The sequence below is a fragment of the Eretmochelys imbricata genome, chromosome 9, assembly GCF_965152235.1.
Source record: "Eretmochelys imbricata isolate rEreImb1 chromosome 9, rEreImb1.hap1, whole genome shotgun sequence".
NCBI classification, from domain to species: domain Eukaryota; kingdom Metazoa; phylum Chordata; order Testudines; family Cheloniidae; genus Eretmochelys; species Eretmochelys imbricata.
In genome coordinates this window covers 53,718,890-53,737,654 of record NC_135580.1, presented here as the reverse complement: position 1 = coordinate 53,737,654, position 18,765 = coordinate 53,718,890, and the positions used below count along the sequence as shown (strand labels likewise).

Sequence of the window (18,765 nt, the reverse complement as noted above, 5' to 3'; positions counted from 1 at the left end):
TTACCTCTTGTCTGCGAGGTCCGTCTTGTTGCCCACTAGCATAATGATGACATCACCTCCCCTTTCTGTCCTGACATCATCAATCCATTTGGATGTCTGCTGGAAGGAGTTGAGATCTGTAAGTGAGGAGACAGAACAGTGCAGGCGGCTGTGAGAAAGAGAATGATTTTTGCCAATTGTGTGATCTGCTGCGGTAACTCGGTTGACTTCTGTCGAGTTAATCCTGGTTTTACGCTGGTGTCACTGAGAAGAGAATTGGATTCTGGGTCACTTTGGACAAGTCAGGTAAAATCTGTGGTGTCTCAGTTTATCTCAGAGTCTGTAATAAATATAAAGGGAAGGGTAACCACCTTTCTGTATACAGCGCTATAAAATCCCTCCTGGCCAGAGGCAACATCCTGTTGCCTGTAAAGGATTAAGAAGCTCAGCTAACCTGGCTGGCACCTGACCCAAAGGACCAATAAGGGGACAAGATACTTTCAAATCTTGGGACGGGGGAGTGGGAGGAAAGGCTTTTGTTTTGTGCTCTTTGTTTACATGGTTGTTCTCTCTTGGGACTGAGAGAGGCCAGACAGAAATCCATCTTCTCCAACCCATCCTAATCCAAGTCTCCAATATTGCAACCAGTATAGGTAAACCAGGCAAGGCAGATTAGTTTATCTTTTGTTTTATGTGAATTTTCCCTGTGTTAAGAGGGAGGTTTATTCCTGTTTTCTGTAACTTTAAGGTTTTGCCCAGAGGGGGATACTCTGTGTTTTGAATCTGAATACCCTGTAAAGTATTTTCCATCCTGATTTTACAGAGATAATTTTTATGTTTCTCTTTTTTAATAAAACCCTTCTTTTAAGAACCTGACTGATTTTTCCAGGAGCTCTGTTCCAAGATCTAGGGGGTTGGGTTTTTGATGATTTTGTAACCAATTGGTTAGGATATTATTCTCAAGGGAAAGGGGGGGTGTAGAGCTTGGGGGGATATTTTGCGGGGAAGATGTCTCCAAGTGGTCTCTTTCCCTGTTCTTTGTTTAAAACGCTTGGTGGTGGCAGCATACTGTTCAAGGACAAGGCAAAATGTGTACCTTGGGGAAGTTTTTAACCTAAGCTGGTAAGAATAAGCTTAGGGGGTCTTTCATGCGGGTCCCCACATCTGTACCCTAGAGTTCAGAGTAGGGAAGGAATCCTGACAGGGTCTGATCACACTTGACAGGGATATTGTGAGATTTAAAAATGTAAAGTTTATACTGCGGTGTTTACAGAAAGGCACTAAGTGCAAAGCATTTGTAACAGTGCCATTAAGTATTGTTTGCAGTGGTGTTGTAGCTGTCTTGGTCCCAGGATATTAGAGACAAGGTGGGTGAGGTTCAGTAAAAGAGATTACCTCACTCACCTTATCTCATTACATATTGTCCTTTATGTTACACTACAGGCAAGCATGGAGCTGTACAGTGCCTCGTGGGCTGGGACATGAAGGAAGAAGGAAAGAAATCAGGGAAAAGAGAACATCAAGTGAGTGGCTTGTGCAACAGGAAAGACGGTGCTTACAGGGACAGAGCCAGTTAAGCGTCCGGGTGAGCCCTTCCAGAGGAAATACTGGAGAAGGGCAGAAGAGATGAACAGAAAGATAATTAGACTGGGGAGTCATCAACGGAGAGGTGCCTGACAAACCCACGGGAGCATGAGAGATCAGCAGGGGCTAAAGTAAGGAGGAGCATTCACATTGCCCCCTTCTTCTTGGCTAGTGCAAGGGGAGATCCCTTCCTGGTCCAACCCATGTTACCCTCTAAAGGGCACTAAAGGGAGACCATAGAGGGGGAGAGGGGCAGAGCTTGGGGGGCACATAGGAAGAGCTGCATAGTTGAAACCCACCAAAGAGAGGCTGACGGAGATGTCGGAAGAGTGGGAGAAGAATTGGAGGTGACGAATCGGTTTGAGGGCATCGGAAAGGTGATGGAGAGTGAGGACAATGGCCCTGGTTCTCCACTGCTCTGTGCAGAGTGTGACATGCTGCCCCCACCGTGAGTGCATGGGAGCATTTCACACCCAGTTGCACAGGGGGACTAGTCTGCACAGGGGGCAAGACGGGGAGGGGTGAGGGAGTAGCCAAGAGAAGGATATTAACAGCATTGGTGGCAGGAGTCTATGGTGGGAAGAGGCTGATGGCAAGGGGAGCTGGGGGAAGGGGTCATGCAGGCTGGAAGAGATCCCATGTTCAAGGAGTCTGCAGAAGGAGGAATGGGGCTGAGAGTGGAAACAAAGGCATGTGTGAATGCCAGACAGTCTCTAAGGAGAGAGAGGGTGCAGGAGAAAGGGCCTGAGGAGAGGTACGGGGTGGAAGGTCAGACCATGAAGGAAAATGAGGAAAAAGAACCGTCGGCGGTTGCTGTCACTTTTGTCCATAACTTCCCACCTGCGTACTGAGCTCCACATGTCACTGCCACACTGGCTGCATGCGCCAGTTCTACCCAACGCCTGCTGGGATGACACCCAACCCACCCCTTGAATCTACAACAGCTGAGAGGTTCACTCTGCTGAGGATGACATATTCTCTCATGAACGTAGCTTCACTGGGGACTGTTTCTCCAGCCGGTAACTCAGCTCAATACACAAAGGGCCAGGCCCAGTCTCTGCTCTGGAACTCTGTGGAGAACCCACCACCCTTCAGAGAGAGCACGCAGAGAGGAGGCACAACAACTGAAACAGGGACTTTGGGTGTAGTCCTGTCCTGAGGAGCCTTTTAGCAACACATTGTGAATGAGCAATACATCCCCAGATCAGCTCCGTAACCCTGCCATGCTCCTGTTGCAGCCACCTCCCTGCCACTGTGTCACTTCTCTGTCACTTTGCATTTCCATTTCTGTTAGCAGCCACAACAAAAACCCCACGCCCGTGCCACCAATGGGAGCTGAATACAAAGCAGAAAGAAAGGTCAGCCTGCCAAAGGCTGGCCTTGCCTTCGAGCTCCCAAGCAGCGGAAAGGCACTGGGTCTCATTTTCAATCTCTGTAGCAGCAGAGCAGCCTGCAATTCTTCTTCAGCATGGAGACTGCCTTCTCGCTGGACAGGACTGACTTGTTTGGGCACCTCTCATTACCAGTGTACACAGGCCAGGCCTGGTTCTGAATCTTTGTCCTTGCTTCACAGCTGCTGCATTGGTGAAGAGCTAGCTGAGAATCCTCAGGATAGGGTAAATTGCATAAATATGAATTCATTTACATGTATTTGCATGCCTGCATTGCCTTCTTGTCCCTCTCACAGCCGCTTCATGTATTCATTCCAGACACTCCAACCTGCATTTATTCCACACCTCCTTTTACCACACCTCCCAACCTGGTCTTTCCAGTCACACACACACTCAGTGTGTGCAAATTCCCAAGATGCAATTCGCCCCCAGTTTCTTCTGCACCCACCCAGGTTTACTGCCTGCACCCTCATCCATTGCTCATGCAGCCAGCTCGACCGCCCAGGCTGTGGGTTTCCACGTTCTTCTAGAATGTTTTTGGGGGTGCAGGACACTCTGGGTCGCTGAGGAAATCTCCTCCGATGTGCTGCTTTGCCCATGTCTGCTGAATCTGAAAGGTAGGCCTGGCCATTGTTAGGGTGTCATACAGGACTCCCTCTTCAGGAAAGCACACAAAGTACACAAATGTTCTAGGTCCATCAATGGCTATTAGCCAGGATGGGCAGGGATGGTGTCCCTAGCCTCTGTTTGCCAGAAGCTGGGAATGGGCGACAGGGGATGGATCACTCAATGATTACCTGGTCTGTTCATTCCCTCTGGGGCACCTGGCATTGGCCACTGTTGGAAGACAGGATACTGGGCTAGATGGACCATTGATCTGACCCAGTATGGCCGTTCTTATGTTCTTATCTAAAAGTGGCTCTTCTGAGATAGCAAATCTCAAATAGAATTTTACAAAAATAAACATGCAGCTAGCTATGAAGAGTACAAGCAGTCTTCTCACTGACGTCTTGTATGATTCAATCCACGAGCTATATCATATGATTGGCTAGTTCCTCAATGGGAGTCAATCAGCATAGCGCTATTGACTTCAGTGGAGCTGCAGCGATTCACACCCACTGAGGATCTGTCCCACCACTTCTATCCAAGAAATAAATCCTAGACATGTTTGTCCAGCATCTGTTGACATGAAAGCCCAACTGTCTTTCCCGCGAAATCACCTGCCCTTGGATGGATGCAGAGATTACAAATCAATCACTTCTGAGGCATCCTCTTCCTAGTTATGGAATGGACATTGAGAAAGGTGGACTGTGGCTGGCCAGCCCTACATGCAGTGCCACTCTCCATGAAGACTAGGGACCAAATGGCTAGGTCCCTAGTCTTCATCCAGCTACAGACTAGGGACCAAATGGCTAGGCAGCAGTTCTGCGGAAAAGGACCTAGGGGTGACAGTGGACGAGAAGCTGGATATGAGCCAGCAGTGTGCCCTTGTTGCCAAGAAGGCCAATGGCATTTTGGGATGTATAAGTAGGGGCATAGCGAGCAGATCGAGGGACGTGATCGTCCCCCTCTATTCGACATTGGTGAGGCCTCATCTGGAGTACTGTGTCCAGTTTTGGGCCCCACACTACAAGAAGGATGTGGATAAACCGGAGAGAGTCCAGCAAAGGGCAACAAAAATGATTAGGGGTCTGGAACACATGAGTTATGAGGAGAGGCTGAGGGAACTGGGATTGTTTAGTCTGCAGAAGAGAAGAATGAGGGGGGATTTGATAGCTGCTTTCAACTACCTGAGAGGTGGTTCCAGAGAGGATGGTTCTAGACTATTCAGAAAGCCTTTGACAAGGTCCCTCACCAAAGCCTCCGAAGGAAACTAATTAGCCATGGGATAAGAAGGAAGGTCCTCTCATGGGTCAGTAACTGGTTAAAATACAGGAAACAAAGGGTAGGAATAAATGGTCAGTTTTCACAATGGAGAGAGATGAACAGGAGGGTTCCCCAATGATCTTTCCTGGGACCTGTACTGTTCAACCTATTCATTAATGATCTGGAAAAGGGGGTGAAGTGGCAAAGTATGCAAATGATACAAAATTATTCCAAAACAAGTCCAAAGCAGACTGTGAGATGTTAGAGTCATAGAATATTAGCGCTGGAAGAGACCTCAGGAGGTCATCTAGTCCAATCCCTTGCTCAAAGCAGGACCAACACCAACTAAACCATCCCAGCCAGGGCTTTGTGAAGCCGGGCCTTAAAAACCTCTAAGGATGGAGATTCCACCACCTTCCTAGGTAACCGATTCTAGTGCTTCACCATCCTCCTAGTGAAATAGTGTTTCCGAATATCCAACCTAGACCTCCCCCAGTGCAACTTGAGACCATTGCTTCTTGTTCTGTCATCTGCCAACACTGAGAACAGCTGAGCTCCATCCTCTTTGGAACCCCCCTTCAGGTAACTGAAGGCTGCTATCAAAGCCCCCCTCAATCTTCTCTTCTGCAGACTAAATAACCCCAGTTCCCTCAGCCTCTCCTCATAAGTCATGTGCCCCAGAGCCCACACTACCCTTCGCTGGACTCCCTCTAATTTGTCCACATCCCTTCTGTAGTGGGGGGACCAAAACTGGACGCAATACTCCAGATGCCTCACCAATAGAGGGGAATAATAGAGGGGAATAATCATATCCCTCGATCTGCTGGGAATACTCCTACTAATACAGACAAATATGCCTTTGGCCTTCTTGGCAACAAGGGCACACTGCTGACTCATATCCAGCTTCTCTTCCACTGTAATCCCTGGGTCCTTTTCTGCAGAACTACTGCTTAGCCAGTCAGTCCCCAGCCTGTAGCAGTGCATCGGATTCTTCCTTCCTAAGTGCAGACCTCTGCACTTGTCCTTGTTGAACCTCATCAGATTTCTTTTGGCCCAATCCTCCAATTTGTCTAGGTCACTCTGGACCCTATCCCTACCCTCCAGTGTATGTACCTCTCCGCCTACCCCCCATCTTAGTGTCATCTGTGAACTTGCTGAAGGTGCAATTCATCCCATCATCCAGATCATTAATAAAGATGTTGAACAAAACTGGCCCCAGGACCAACACCTGGAGCACTCCGCTTGATACCGGCTGCCAACAAGACATGGAACCGTTGATCCCTACCTGTTGAGCCCGACAATCTAGCCAGCTTTCTATCCACCTGATAGTCCATTCATCCAATCCATACTTTTTTAACTTGCTGGCAAAAATACTGTGGGAGACCATATCAAAAGCTTTGCTAAAGTCAAGATAAGACAGTTACCTTTTCCGTAACTTGTATTCTTAGAGATGTGTTGCTCATGCCCATTCCACAAAACATGTGCATGCTCGCCACGTGCACCGGTGCCAGAAGATTTTCCACTAGCAGTACCTGCAGGGGGAGTGCCCCTAGAGACCCCTGGTGTGGTAAAAGAGGCACTGCACGCTCCCCCCCACCCTCGGTTCCTTTTTGCCAGACAACTCTGACAGTGGGGAAGGAGGGCGGGATGTGGAATGGACATGAGCAATACATCTCAAAGAACACCATTTACAGAAAAGGTAACTGTCTTTTCTTCTTTGAGTGATTGCTCATGTGTATTCCACAGTAGGTGATTCCAAGCTATTTCTGTTGGAGGTAGGTAGGAGTTCACAGACACTCGGGACAGAGAACTGCCCTGCTGAACCCGGTGTCCTCCCTGGTCTGGGAGATGATAGCATAATGGGAGATGAATGTGTGAATCGATGACCATGTAGCAGCCCTACAAATGTCCTGAATAAGGACATGAGCCAGAAAGGCAGCCGACGAGGCTTGTGCCCTTGTTGAGTGCGCTCTCACAATCGGTGGCGGGGGAACTCCCTCCAGGGCTAGTTCCTGCACGGACCAAAGGCCTTGGGTCTGGAGGTTTCGCACATAGGCTCCCCACCACAAGTCCGACAGATCGGACACCAATTCTATAGTTGGGGGTTAGCTCCTGAATGGGACTCCTCAGAGCATGTTCTCCGGGGTGGACCATCAACAGAGGGAGGCTAGAATGGGCTCGGGCATGGTGAGGACTTTGTCCAGCCTGTCTCTGGACTAGGAGAATGTCGAGGTCAGCCAGAGCTGAAGGGGCCGCATCCTGAGTCTGGCGTGATGTACCACATACGTTCACACTGACATGTGACCCAGGAGTTGGAGGCACACCCTGGCAGTTGTCATGGGAAACCTCATGATCACCCCGATGAGTTCCCTCAAGGTTTCAAACCTGTCCGGTGGGAGGGAAGCTCTGGCCGATGTCGCATCGAGAATCGCACCAATTAACTCTATACATTGTACCCGTACCAACGTGGACTTGGTGTTGTTTACCAGCAGCCCCAGCGTGGTCCATGTGGACAGGAGGTGTGTTACATGGTCCTGTTCCTGTGATCTGGAGCTGCCTTTGACCAGCCAGTTGTCGAGGAAGGGGAAGATCTGGAGCCCGCCACCACAGACATACACTTTGTGAAGTCTCTGGGTGCCGTCAAGAGGCCAAATGGAAGGACAGTGAACTGGTAGTGTTCCCATCCTACCATGAAGCAGAGGAAATGCCTGTGGCCCTTGAATATATGAATGTGGAAGTATGCATCTTGGAGATGGAGGGCGGCAAACCAGTCTCCGGCATCCAGGGAGGGAGTGATGGGAGGCCAGGGAGACCATGAGGAACTTGAGTTTTACCATGTACTGGTTTAGGCCTCACAGGTCCAGGATGGGCCTGAGGCCCCCTTTGGCCTTCGGGATAAGGAAATAGCTGGAGTAGTATCCTTTGTATTTGAACTCTGCAGGCACGACCTCCACCGCTCCTAGGTGAAGGAGCCACCTCACCTCCTGGTCAAGTAAGCTCTTGTTAGAAGGGTTCCTGAAGAGGGACTGGGCGGGAGTGAGTAGGTGGGGTAGACAGAAACTGGAGAGTGTAGCCCCGGGAGATGGTGTTGAGGACCCAACGGTCCAAGGTCAGTCGCGACCACTCCAGGAGGAAAGAACATAGGTGATTGGAGAAGGGTAGGTCGGGCAGATTCCTGGTGCAGACTGGTAAACCATACCCGGGCGTCCCATCAAAAGTGGCACTTGCCTGCCTGCTTACCCCTAGAGGGGCCAGGCTGGGGAGCAGGCCAAGATGTTTCTTATAGTCTCTCGATTTTTTATAAGGAGGCTTGTATCTGGAGTGGGTGGCCTGTCTGGGTGCCTAATGAAGCTTGAACTTGGTCCTGGCCAGGGCCAGGACATAGAGACCAAAAGTCTTTAAGGTCGTGCAAGAGTTCTTGAGACCATGTAATTTCATGTCTGTTTGCTCCACGAACAGGGCCTTGCCATTGAAGGGGAGGTCCTGTGGAGAGCTCTGTGGCTCGCTGGACAACCTAGACAAGAGGAGCCATGATGCCCTGATGCTCCTTGTGGTTGACTGCCTCGACCACTAGGGAGTTGGGACAAGATGTGTGTATAGATAGTCATGCTCCTTAGTGGGCACAAAATACTTCCACTCTGCCCTCTTAGATATGGTGGGCAGGGAAGACGGGGTCTGCCACAGGGCGTTGGAGATCTTCACCACCCCTTCATGGAGAGGAAGGGCCACGCTGGCCGGTGCTGTGGCTGAGAGGACATCAAAGAGGGAGTCCGAAGGCTCCTCCACCTCTTCAGCCTGTAGGTTGAGGCTCGAAGCCACTCTTTTCAAGAGTTCTCGATGGGCTTTTGTGTCCTCCTGGGGAACAGGATTAGGAGGCGCCGTGATTGCCTCATCAGGGAAGGATGAGGATGGGGGCGTGGTGCTCTGCGTCCCCACTTGTGCTGCAGAACCCAATGCTTGGTCTGCTTCTGAGTGCGGGGCTGGAGAAGAGCACTCCACTGACCCCTTCCGGAGGGGCTTAGGGAGGGAGGCCGACGGTCTTTTCGAGGCCCCGGCCACTGAGTGAGCCACCACCGGGGGCTGCGTCGGGGCCCATGGGGTCCATTGGTACCAGGCCGCTGGCCAGAGAGCCTCGTGCCACTGCAATTGCTGTGGCACCATTGGAGCCGGCTGACCCGCTGGACTCGCCCGGTCCACCGACTGTCAGCTCTGAGGGGAGGCCGGGCTGGCATACGAATGCCTGCTATCCCGGGATGTAGATGAGTACGGTGTCATGAACGGTGCCTGGCTCGAGACCGTGAGTCTGGTGTAGAGGAGCAGGAGTACTGTCTGTAATGGTTGCTCTGCGAATGGCTCGCTTGGGCGGATCCGCGACGGCCGGTTGCCAGCAATCTACACCTGGGGCTGTGGGAGCGGTGCTGCGCCAGGGACCTCAACTGGGACGGAGAGCATGAGTGGCGTCAACGTCGGCACTGTGAGGGGCTATGGTGGCTTCTCAGAGTCAGCAACCTCGATGCGGAGCGGTGCCTGGATTCCCTGCTGCTCGGCACCCAGCCAGACAGTCTCGTAGGAGTCAGTGGGGACCAGTGCGGGCTGCGAGCGGGTTGGTCAGTCTGCGGAGAATGGCATCGGGAACCTTCCCTCGACCGCAAGCGGTGCCGCCTGGGTGGCGACTATTCAGTCCGAGTGCTAGCTTGCCCCTGGACCGGGAAGCCGCTGGGGTCGATACAGCTGGTACTGGGAGAGACATTACGGCCTCTGGCGTGGAGGGCACCCATATGTGGCCACTGGCGTCTGGGGAGGCCGGCTCAGAGTGGACTGGGCTACTCTGTTCAACTTGAGTCGGAGGCCGCGAGGTTGAAGGGGATCGAGAGCTGCGCAACATGGGTCTAATCTCTCCCCCAGTCTTGACCCAGTGCCTTGATGGAGAAGATCACTTCCTCGTCTTCTTTGAGTGTCCCGTGGATGGGGAGTGGTGCCGGCCGGTGGAGGGCACCACCAGGTCACCACACACCGATGCTGCGGTGCTCAGTGCCGACTCAGAGCAGCGTAGCGGTGTTGGGGTTAGGGCCGACTCCATCAATATGGCTCGGAGACGTATGTCCCATTCCTTCTTGGTTCGAGGCTTAAATGATCTGCAAATCTTGCAGCGGTCGCTGAGGGGGGTGTCCCCAAGTCAGTGTAAACAGCTAGTGTGCGGCTCACTTACGGGCATAGGCCATTTACAAGTGTCACACGACTTAATGCCCGGGGAGTGGGGCATTACCTGACCCTGATACACTTCTCTACTCTATCTATATAACTTTTTCTTCTTCTTTTTATTTTACCGGTACTAACTATCTAAAAACTAATGACAGTCCAAACAGGGAAAGCTATAGCAGAGAGTTGGAGCACAGCAGTTCCAAAGCACCTTCACTGGCAGCAAGAAGGAACTGAGGGTGGGAGGAGCACGCAGTGCCCTTATACCAGGACCGGCTCTAGGCACCAACAAAGCAAGCACGTGCTTGGGGCGGCATTCTGGCCATCCTTTTTTTTCGGGGCAGTTGCGCTCTCGGAGCTGCATCACTTAAACAGGGCAAGGGTGCCGCGCCGCTGGCCGCAGCGGGAAGGGGAAGCTCCAACCCCGGGATGCTGAGGTGCCAGGGCCCAGCCACTACCCGGGGAGGAGAGGGCGAGTCCTGCCGGGGAACCGGGACTGCGCCGCCTCCTCTACGCACTGGCTGCTGCGCTGCCTTGTGCCACCCCTTATATCGGGGCTTCTCTGCGTGGCTGGGTGGGGGAGGAGGTAAAGCCCCTGCAGGCGCTAGGAGAAGGTGACATCACTCCCTCCACTTCCAGCGCCACCTGCGAGCCCCAGCCCCACCTGATCACAAATTTTTTTGGGGCGGCAAATTTTTTGCTTGGGGCAGCGAAAAACTTAGAGCTGGCCCTGCTTATACCGCACCATAGCAGCGCCACTCCACGGGTCTCTAGGGGCGCTCCCCCTACGGGCACTGCTAGGGGAAAAACTTCCGGAACCAGTGCATGTGGTGAGCATGCACACCTATTGTGGAATGCACATGAGCAACCACTCGAAGAAGAAATATCACATCCACCGCTTTCTCCACATCCAAAGAGCCAGTTATCTTAATATAGAAGGCAATCAGGTTGGTCAGGCATGACTTGCCCTTGGTGAATCCATGTTGACTGTTCCACTCCTCCAAATCCTTCAAAAGGGATTCCTTGAGGACCTGATCCATGATTTTGCCAGGGACTGAAGTGAGTCTGTAGTTCCCCGGGTTCTCTTTTTTCCCTTTTTTAAAGATGGGCACTACATTAGCCTTTTTCCAATAATTCAGGACCTCCCCCGATAGCCACGAATTGTCAAAGATAATGGCCAATGGCTCTGCAGTCACATCAGCCAACTCCCTCAGCACCCTTGGATGCATTAGATCTGGACCCATGGACTTGTGCACGTCCAGCTTTTCTAAATAGTCCTGAACCTGTTCTTTCACTACTGAGCACTGCTCACCTACTCCCCATGCTGTGTTGCCCAGTGCAGCAGTCTGGGAGCTGCTCTTGTCTGTGAAGACTGATGCAAAAAAAGCATTGAGTACTTCACCTTTTTCCACATCATCTGTCACTAGGTTGCCTCCCCCATTCAGTAAGGGGCCCACACTTTCCCTGACCTTCTTCTTGTTGCTAACATACCTGTAGAAACCCTCCTTGTTACCCTTCACATCCCTTGCTAGCTGCAACTCCAGATGTGCCTTGGCCTTCCTGATTACACCCCTGCATGCCCTAGCAATACTCCTCCTTAGTCATCTGTCCGAATTTACACTTCTTGTAAGCCTCCTTTTTGGAGTTTAAGCTCACCAAAGATTTCACTGTTAAGCCAAGCTGGTCAACTGCCATATTTACTATTCTTTCTGCACTTCGGGATGGTTTGTTCGTGCGCCCTCAATAAAGCTTCTTTAAAATACAGCCAGCTCTCCTGGACTCCTTGCCCCCTCATATTAGCCTCCCAGGGGATCCTGCCCATCAGTTCCCTAAGGGAGTCTAAGTCTGCTTTTCTGAAGTCCGGGGTCTGTATTTTGCTACTCTTTGCTCCTTTTTTCAAGATCCTGAACTCAACCACCTCATGGTCACTGCTGCCCAGGTTGCCACCCACTTCTACTTCCCCTACCAGTTCTTCCCTGTTTATGAGCAGCAGGTCAAGAAGAGCATGGCCCCTAGTGGGTTCCTCCAGCACTTGGACCAGGAAGTTGTCCCCAACACTCTCCAAAAACTTCCTGGATTGTCTGTGCACTGCAGTATTGCTCTTCCAGCAGATGTCAGGGTGATTGAAGTCCCCCATGAGAACTAGGGCCTGTGATCTGGAGACTTCAGTTAGATGTCTGAAGAAAGCCTCGCCCACCTCATCCCCCTGGTCCGGTGGTCGATAGCAGACGCCCACCACGACATCACCCTTGTTGCTGTCACCTCTAAACTTAACCCAAAGACTCCCAACAGGTTTTTCTCCAGTTTCAAACTGGAGCTCTGAGCAGTCATACTGCTCCCTTACATACGGTGCAACTCCCCCACCTTTCCTCCCCTGCCTGTCCTTCCTGAACAGCTTATACCCATCCCTGACAGTGCTCCAGTCCTGTGAACTGCCCCACCAAGTCTCTGTTATTCCAATCACATCATTGTGCCAGGACTTCCAATTCTTCCTGCTTGTTTCCCAGGCTTCTTGCGTTCGTGTACAGGCACCTAAGATAACTAGCCAATTGCCCTACTTTCTCAGTATGAATCAAGAGGCTTCCCCTGTTCCACCCTCCTCCTTGTGTTTCCTCCCGGTATCCCACTCCCCCACTTACCTCTGGGCTTAGGTCACCATCTCCCGGCGAACCTAGTTTAAAGCCCTCCTCACTAGGTTAGCCAGCCTGTCTGCGAAGATGCTTTTCCCTCTCTTTGCTAGGTGGATCCCATCTCTTCCGAGCAATCCCTCTTCCTGGATCACAAAAGGGAGGATGACTGGGCAACAAAACAGGGTGACTGGGCAACAAAATGGCCAAAGAAATTCAGCACTGATAAGTGCAAAATAATGCACGTTAGAAAACAATCCCAACTATACGTATACAATGATGGGTTCTAAATTAGCTGTTACGACCCAAGAAAGATCTTGGAATCATTGTGGCTAGTTCTCTGAAAACTTCCGTTCAGTGCACAGCAGTGGTCAAAAAGGCTTACAGTATGTTAGGAATTATTAAGAAAGAGATAGAAAATAAGACTGAAAATAGCATAATGTCACTATATAAAGTCATGGTGCACACACATCTTGAATACTGTGTCCAGTTCTGATTGCCCCACCTCAAAAAGAACACAGTGGAACTGGAAAAGGTTCAGAGAAGGACAACAAAGATGAAGGTATTTGTATTTGGTTTTGTATTTGTATTATTTGTATGTGTAGAGGCTTGTAGGGGCTTTGTGCTGGGAAAGAAGCTGAGCCCTGATTAGGGGGTGGGGCTTCTCTGAGTAGTGGTCCTATAAAGGTAGCCAGCCAGTCAGGCAGCAGCACAGGAGCCAGCAAACAGAGCTGTAAACAGGGGAGTTTGAAAGGGGAGTTTGGTTTGTGGTGCTTGTTTGGGGTTTGTTTTTGCTGTGGGTGGTGGTGTTTTGGTGTGGTTTGTGTTTCCCAGATGAACAGGATTTAGGTGGGAAGGCTATGACAGATACAGAGGCAGCAGTGGGAGTGACCCATGTAGTGGAAGACACAATGAAGATGACTGGATGTGGAAGCTGCAGTATGTACATGATCCTGGAGCAGGTACCTGGAAAGAGTTTCGTCTGCATGAAATGTCGTCTGATAGAACTGATGGAAGAAAAGATCCGAGGATTGGAGATGCAGGTGGAAAGTCTGGTTGAGTTTAGAAGGGAGTTTGAACAGACGATGGAGCAAAGACATGAGGAGGCTGAAGGGAAAAGATCAGACTTGCAGTTGGTAGCAGGACTGAAGAACTCTGAGGGGAGACTGCTGGGTGAAGAAAATGGACAGTGGAAGCATGTGACTAAAAGAACCAGGCAGAGGAAAAGACGGCCTAGTGAAGGAGAAATAGAGCTCAAGAACAAGTTTGCAGAGTTGGAAAATGAAGAAGGGACTCAGCAGGTGGTCACTGAAAATGGAAGGGCAAGGAAGAAGAGAAGAGCGGCTAGTCCTATAGGAAAAGGGGGAGGCATAGCTCAGCGGGGATGGATAGCTCAGTGGTTTGAGCATTGGCCTGCTAAACCCAGGGTTGTGAGTTCAATCCTTGAGGGGGCCATTTAGGGATCTGGGGAAAAATTGGGGATTGGTCCTGCTTTGAGCAGGGGTTTGGACTAGATGACTTCCTGAGGTCCCTTCCCACCCTGATATTCTATGATTCTATGAAAAGGGGAAGAGCAATGGAGACTACACCAAATATGAGCCCCAGGAGGATACGGGATGGGTTGAAGAGGGTTACAAGGGAGAATAGGAATGGAAAGAACTTGCAGCCAGAGGGAACAAGGGATAGACCAGAGAATTGCACTGTCACCAGGAAAAGGCAGGTCTACGTGATCAGGGACTTCTTACTGAGAAGAATGCAGAGGCCTGTAACCAGAGCTGATCCAGAGAATAGAAGGGTGTGCTGTCTTCCAGATGCTAAGATACAGGATGTGGACCTGAGGTTGAAGAGGATCCTAAAGGGAGTGGGAAAGAATCCACTGATCGTCCTTCATGTGGGAACAAATGATACCGGTAGATTCTCGCTGGAAAGTATCAAGGGAGACTATGCCAGGCTGGGGAAGTCACTTAAGGAAATCAAGGCTTCGGTGGGATTCTGCCTCTTCCTAGAGAAGGGCAACAAAGGTGTGACAAGATTATGACTATCAACAGATGGCTTAGGCAGTGGTGCTATAAGGAGGGCTTTGGGATGTGTGGCCACTGGGAGGCATTCATGGACAGAGGACAGTTCTCTCGGGATGGACTTCATCTGAGTAGGGAAGGAAATAGACTTCTAGAATGGAGGCTGGCACAACCGATTAAGAGAGCTTTAAACTAGGAATTTGGGGAAGATGGTTGGGAGATGTCCAGGTAATCTCCACACCGGATTTTAGCAGGATTTTAGACAGAAGAAAACAACGTAAGAAAGGATACAGCCGTGGGTAGGAGAATGGATATAAGGAGGAAGGGCAGTGTGGATACCAGTCTAATAGATCATACTGGCTGTAGAATGTCCATGCCTAATCAGGTAAAGAATGTGAGCGAGGCCAAACAGCAAAAATTAAGATGTTTGTACACCAATGTGAGGAGCCTAGGTAGGAAGTGAAACCAGATATTATAGGGATAACAGAAACATGGTGGAACAGTAGTCATGACTGGAGTACAGATATTGAAGGGTATGTGCTGTTTAGAAAAGACAGAAATAAAGGTAAAGGTGGTGGAGTAACGTATATCAATGATGAGATGGAATGTAAAGAAATAAGAAGCGATGAAATGGATAAGACAGAGTCCGTCTGGGCAAAAATCACATTGGGGAAGAAAACTACTAGAGCCTCCCCTGGGATAGTGTTTGGGGTGTGCTATAGACCGCTGGGATCTAATCTGGGTATGGATAGAGCCCTCTTTAATGTTTTTAATGAAGTTAATACTAATGGAAACTGCATGATCATTGGAGAATTTAACTTCCCAGATATAGACTGGAGGACAAGTGCTAGTAATAATAATAGGGCTCAGATTTTCCTAGATGCGATAGCTGATCGATTCCTTCATCAAGTAGTTGCTGAACCGACTAGAGGGGATACCATTTTAGATTTGGTTTTGGTGAGTAGTGAGGACCTCCTAGAAGAAATGGTTGTAGGGGACAACCTTGGTTCGAGCGATCATGAGCTAATTCAGTTCAAACTGAATGGAAGGATTAACAAAAATAAATCTGCAACTAGGTTTTTTGATTTCAAAAGGGCTGACTTTCAAAAATTAAGGAAATTAGTTAGGGAAGTGGATTGGACTGAAGAACTTGTGGATCTAAAGGCAGAGGAGGCCTGGGACTACTTTAAATCAAAGCTGCAGAAACTATCAGAATCCTGCATCCCAAGAAAGGGTAAAAAATTCATAGGCAGGAGTTGTAGACCAAGCTGGATGAGCAAGCATCTCAGAGAGGTGATTAAGAAAAAGCAGAAAGCAAACAGGGAGTGGAAGATGGGAGGGATCAGCAAGGAAAACTACCTTATTGAGGACAGAACATGTAGAGATAAAGTGAGAAAGGCTAAAAGTCAAGTAGAGTTGGACCTTGCAAAGGGAATTAAAACCAATAGTAAAAGGGTTTATAGCCATATAAATAGGAAGGAAAGAAAGAAAGAAGAAGTGGGACCACTAAACACTGAGGATGGAGTGGAGGTTAAGGATAATCTAGGCATGGCCCAATATCTAAACAAATACTTTGCCTCAGTCTTTAATGAGGCTAATGAGGATCTTAGGGATAATGGTAGCATGACAAATGGGAATGAGGATATGGAGGTAGATATTATCATATCTGAGGTAGAAGCGAAACTCTAACAGCTTAATGGGACTAAATTGGGGGGCCCAGATAATCTTCATCCAGGAATATTAAAGGAATTGGCACATGAAATTGCAAGCCCATTAGCAAGAATTTTTAAGGAATCTGTAAACTCAGGGGTTGTACCATATGACTGGAGAATTGCTAACATAGTTCCTATTTTTAAGAAAGGGAAAAAAAAAGTGATCCAGGTAACTACAGGCCTGTTAGTTTGACATCTGTAGTATGCAAGGTTTTGGAAAAAATTTTGAAGGAAAAAGTAGTTAAGGACATTGAGGTCAATGGTAAATGAGACAAAATACAACATGGTTTTACAGAAGGTAGATCATGCCAAACCAACCTGATCTCCTTCTTTGAGAAAGTAACAGATTTTTTTAGACAAAGAAAATGCAGTGGATCTAATTTACCTAGATTTCAGTAAGGCGTTTGATATGGTGCCATTATGGGGAATTATTAGTTAAATTGGAAAAGATGGGGATCAATATGAAAAGTGAAAGGTGGATAAGGAATTGGTTAAAGGGGAGACTGCAGCGGGTCGTACTGAAAGGTGAACTGTCAGGCTGGAGGGAGGTTATCAGTGGAGTTCCTCAGGGATCGGTTTTGGGACCAATCTTATTTAATCTTTTTATTACTGACCTCGGCACAAAAAGTGAGAGTGTGCTAATAAAGTCTGCAGATGATACAAAGCTGGGAGATATTGCCAATTTAGAGAAGGACTGGGATATCATACAGGAGGATCTTGTTGACCTTGTAAACTGGAGTAATAGTAATAGGATGAAATTTAATAGTGAGAAGTGTAAGGTCATGCATTTAGGGATTAATAACAAGAATTTTAGTTATAAGCTGGGGACGCATCAATTCAAACATGAATTCAAACTGGAACAGGTACAGAGAAGGGCGACTAGGATGATCCGAGGAATGGAAAACCTGTCTTATGAAAGGAGACTCAAAGAGCTTGGCTTGTTTAGCCTAACCAAAAGAAGGCTGAGGGGAGATATGATTGCTCTCGATAAATATATCAGAGGGATAAATAACAGAGAGGGAGAGGAATTATTTAAGATCAATACCAATGTGGACACAAGAACAAATGGATATAAACTGGCCATTGGGAAGTTTAGACTTGAAATTAGACAAAGGTTTCTAACCATCAGAGGAGTGAAGTTCTGGAACAGCCTTCCAAGGGAAGCAGTGGGGGCAAAAGACCTATCTGGCTTCAAGATTAAACTCGATAAGTTTATGGAGAAGATGGTATGATGGGATAACATAATTTTGGCAATTAATTGATCTTTAACTATTCATGGTAAATAGGCGCAATGGCCTGTGATGGGATGTTAGATGGGGTGGGATCTGAGTTACTATAGAAAATTCTTCCCTGGGTATGTGGCTGGTGAATCTTGCCCAAATGTTCAGGGTTCAGCTAATCGCCACATTTGGAGTCAGGAAGGAATTTTCTTCCAGGGCAGATTGGAAGAGGCCCTGGGGGTTTTTCACCTTCCTCTGTAGCATGGGGCACGGGTCACTTGCTGGAGGATTCTCTGCACCTTGAAGTCTTTAAACCATGATTTGAGGACTTCAATAGCTCAGACATAGGTGAGAGGTTTATTGCAGGCGTGGGTGGGTGAGATTCTGTGGCCTGCATTGTGCAGGAGGTCAGACTAGGTGATCATAATGGTCCCTTCTGACCTTAATGTCTATGAGTCTATGAACAGGGGTATGGAACGACTTCCATACGAGGAGAAACTAAAAAGATTAGGGCTGTTCATCTTAGAAAAGAGACAACTAAGCGGGGATATGATAGAAGTCTATAAAATGCCAAACAGTGGTGGGAAAGTGAATACAGACGTGTTATTTACTCTTTCCCACAATACAAAAATCAGGGATCACCTAATGAAATTAATTTGAACAAGAGAAAGTACTTTTTCACACAACACACAGTCAACCTGTGGAACTCATTGCCATGGGCCAAAAGTATAACTGGGTTCAAAAAAGAATTGAATAAGTTCATGGACAGGTCCACCAATGGCTATTAGCCAGGATGCTCAGGGATGTAACCCCATGCTTGACTGCCAGAAGCCAGGAGTGGAAGACGGGGTGGATTGCTCCATAATTACCCTGTTCTGTACACTCCTCCTGAAGCTCTGGTATGGGCCATTGTGGGAGATAGGATACTAGACAAGATGGATCATGGTCTGACCCACTGTGGCAGCTCTTATGAGTCCAGTTCCACTGCAGAGTGCCCCTTGGTTACTTGTCCTGTACCTACTGTCTCCCTTCTTCTGTGTTATGTCTGTGGTATAAATACACAGTTCCAGACTCATTAGCCAATTGTTTAATTAAGTGTAACAAAGGAAGTGAATCAAGCCAGTTCCATAGCCTGTCAATGCTCCGCCCTGCAGGAGACCTATGGGAGC

General features: G+C 48.9%; 1 protein-coding gene across 2 annotated transcripts in view; it reads right to left on the bottom strand.

The window, feature by feature from the left end:
• RAB6B (RAB6B, member RAS oncogene family) overlaps positions 1-18,765 on the bottom strand; it is a 129,982-nt gene that overhangs the window by 22,122 nt on the left and 89,095 nt on the right. The window contains exon 5 of one of the 2 annotated variants that reach the window (XM_077826492.1): positions 5-116. The exons of the other annotated variant lie outside the window; for it this stretch is intronic. Coding sequence (XP_077682618.1) covers positions 5-116 — 112 coding nt within the window. The remainder of the gene's footprint in view (positions 1-4; positions 117-18,765) is intronic. 2 annotated transcript variants of the gene reach the window in all.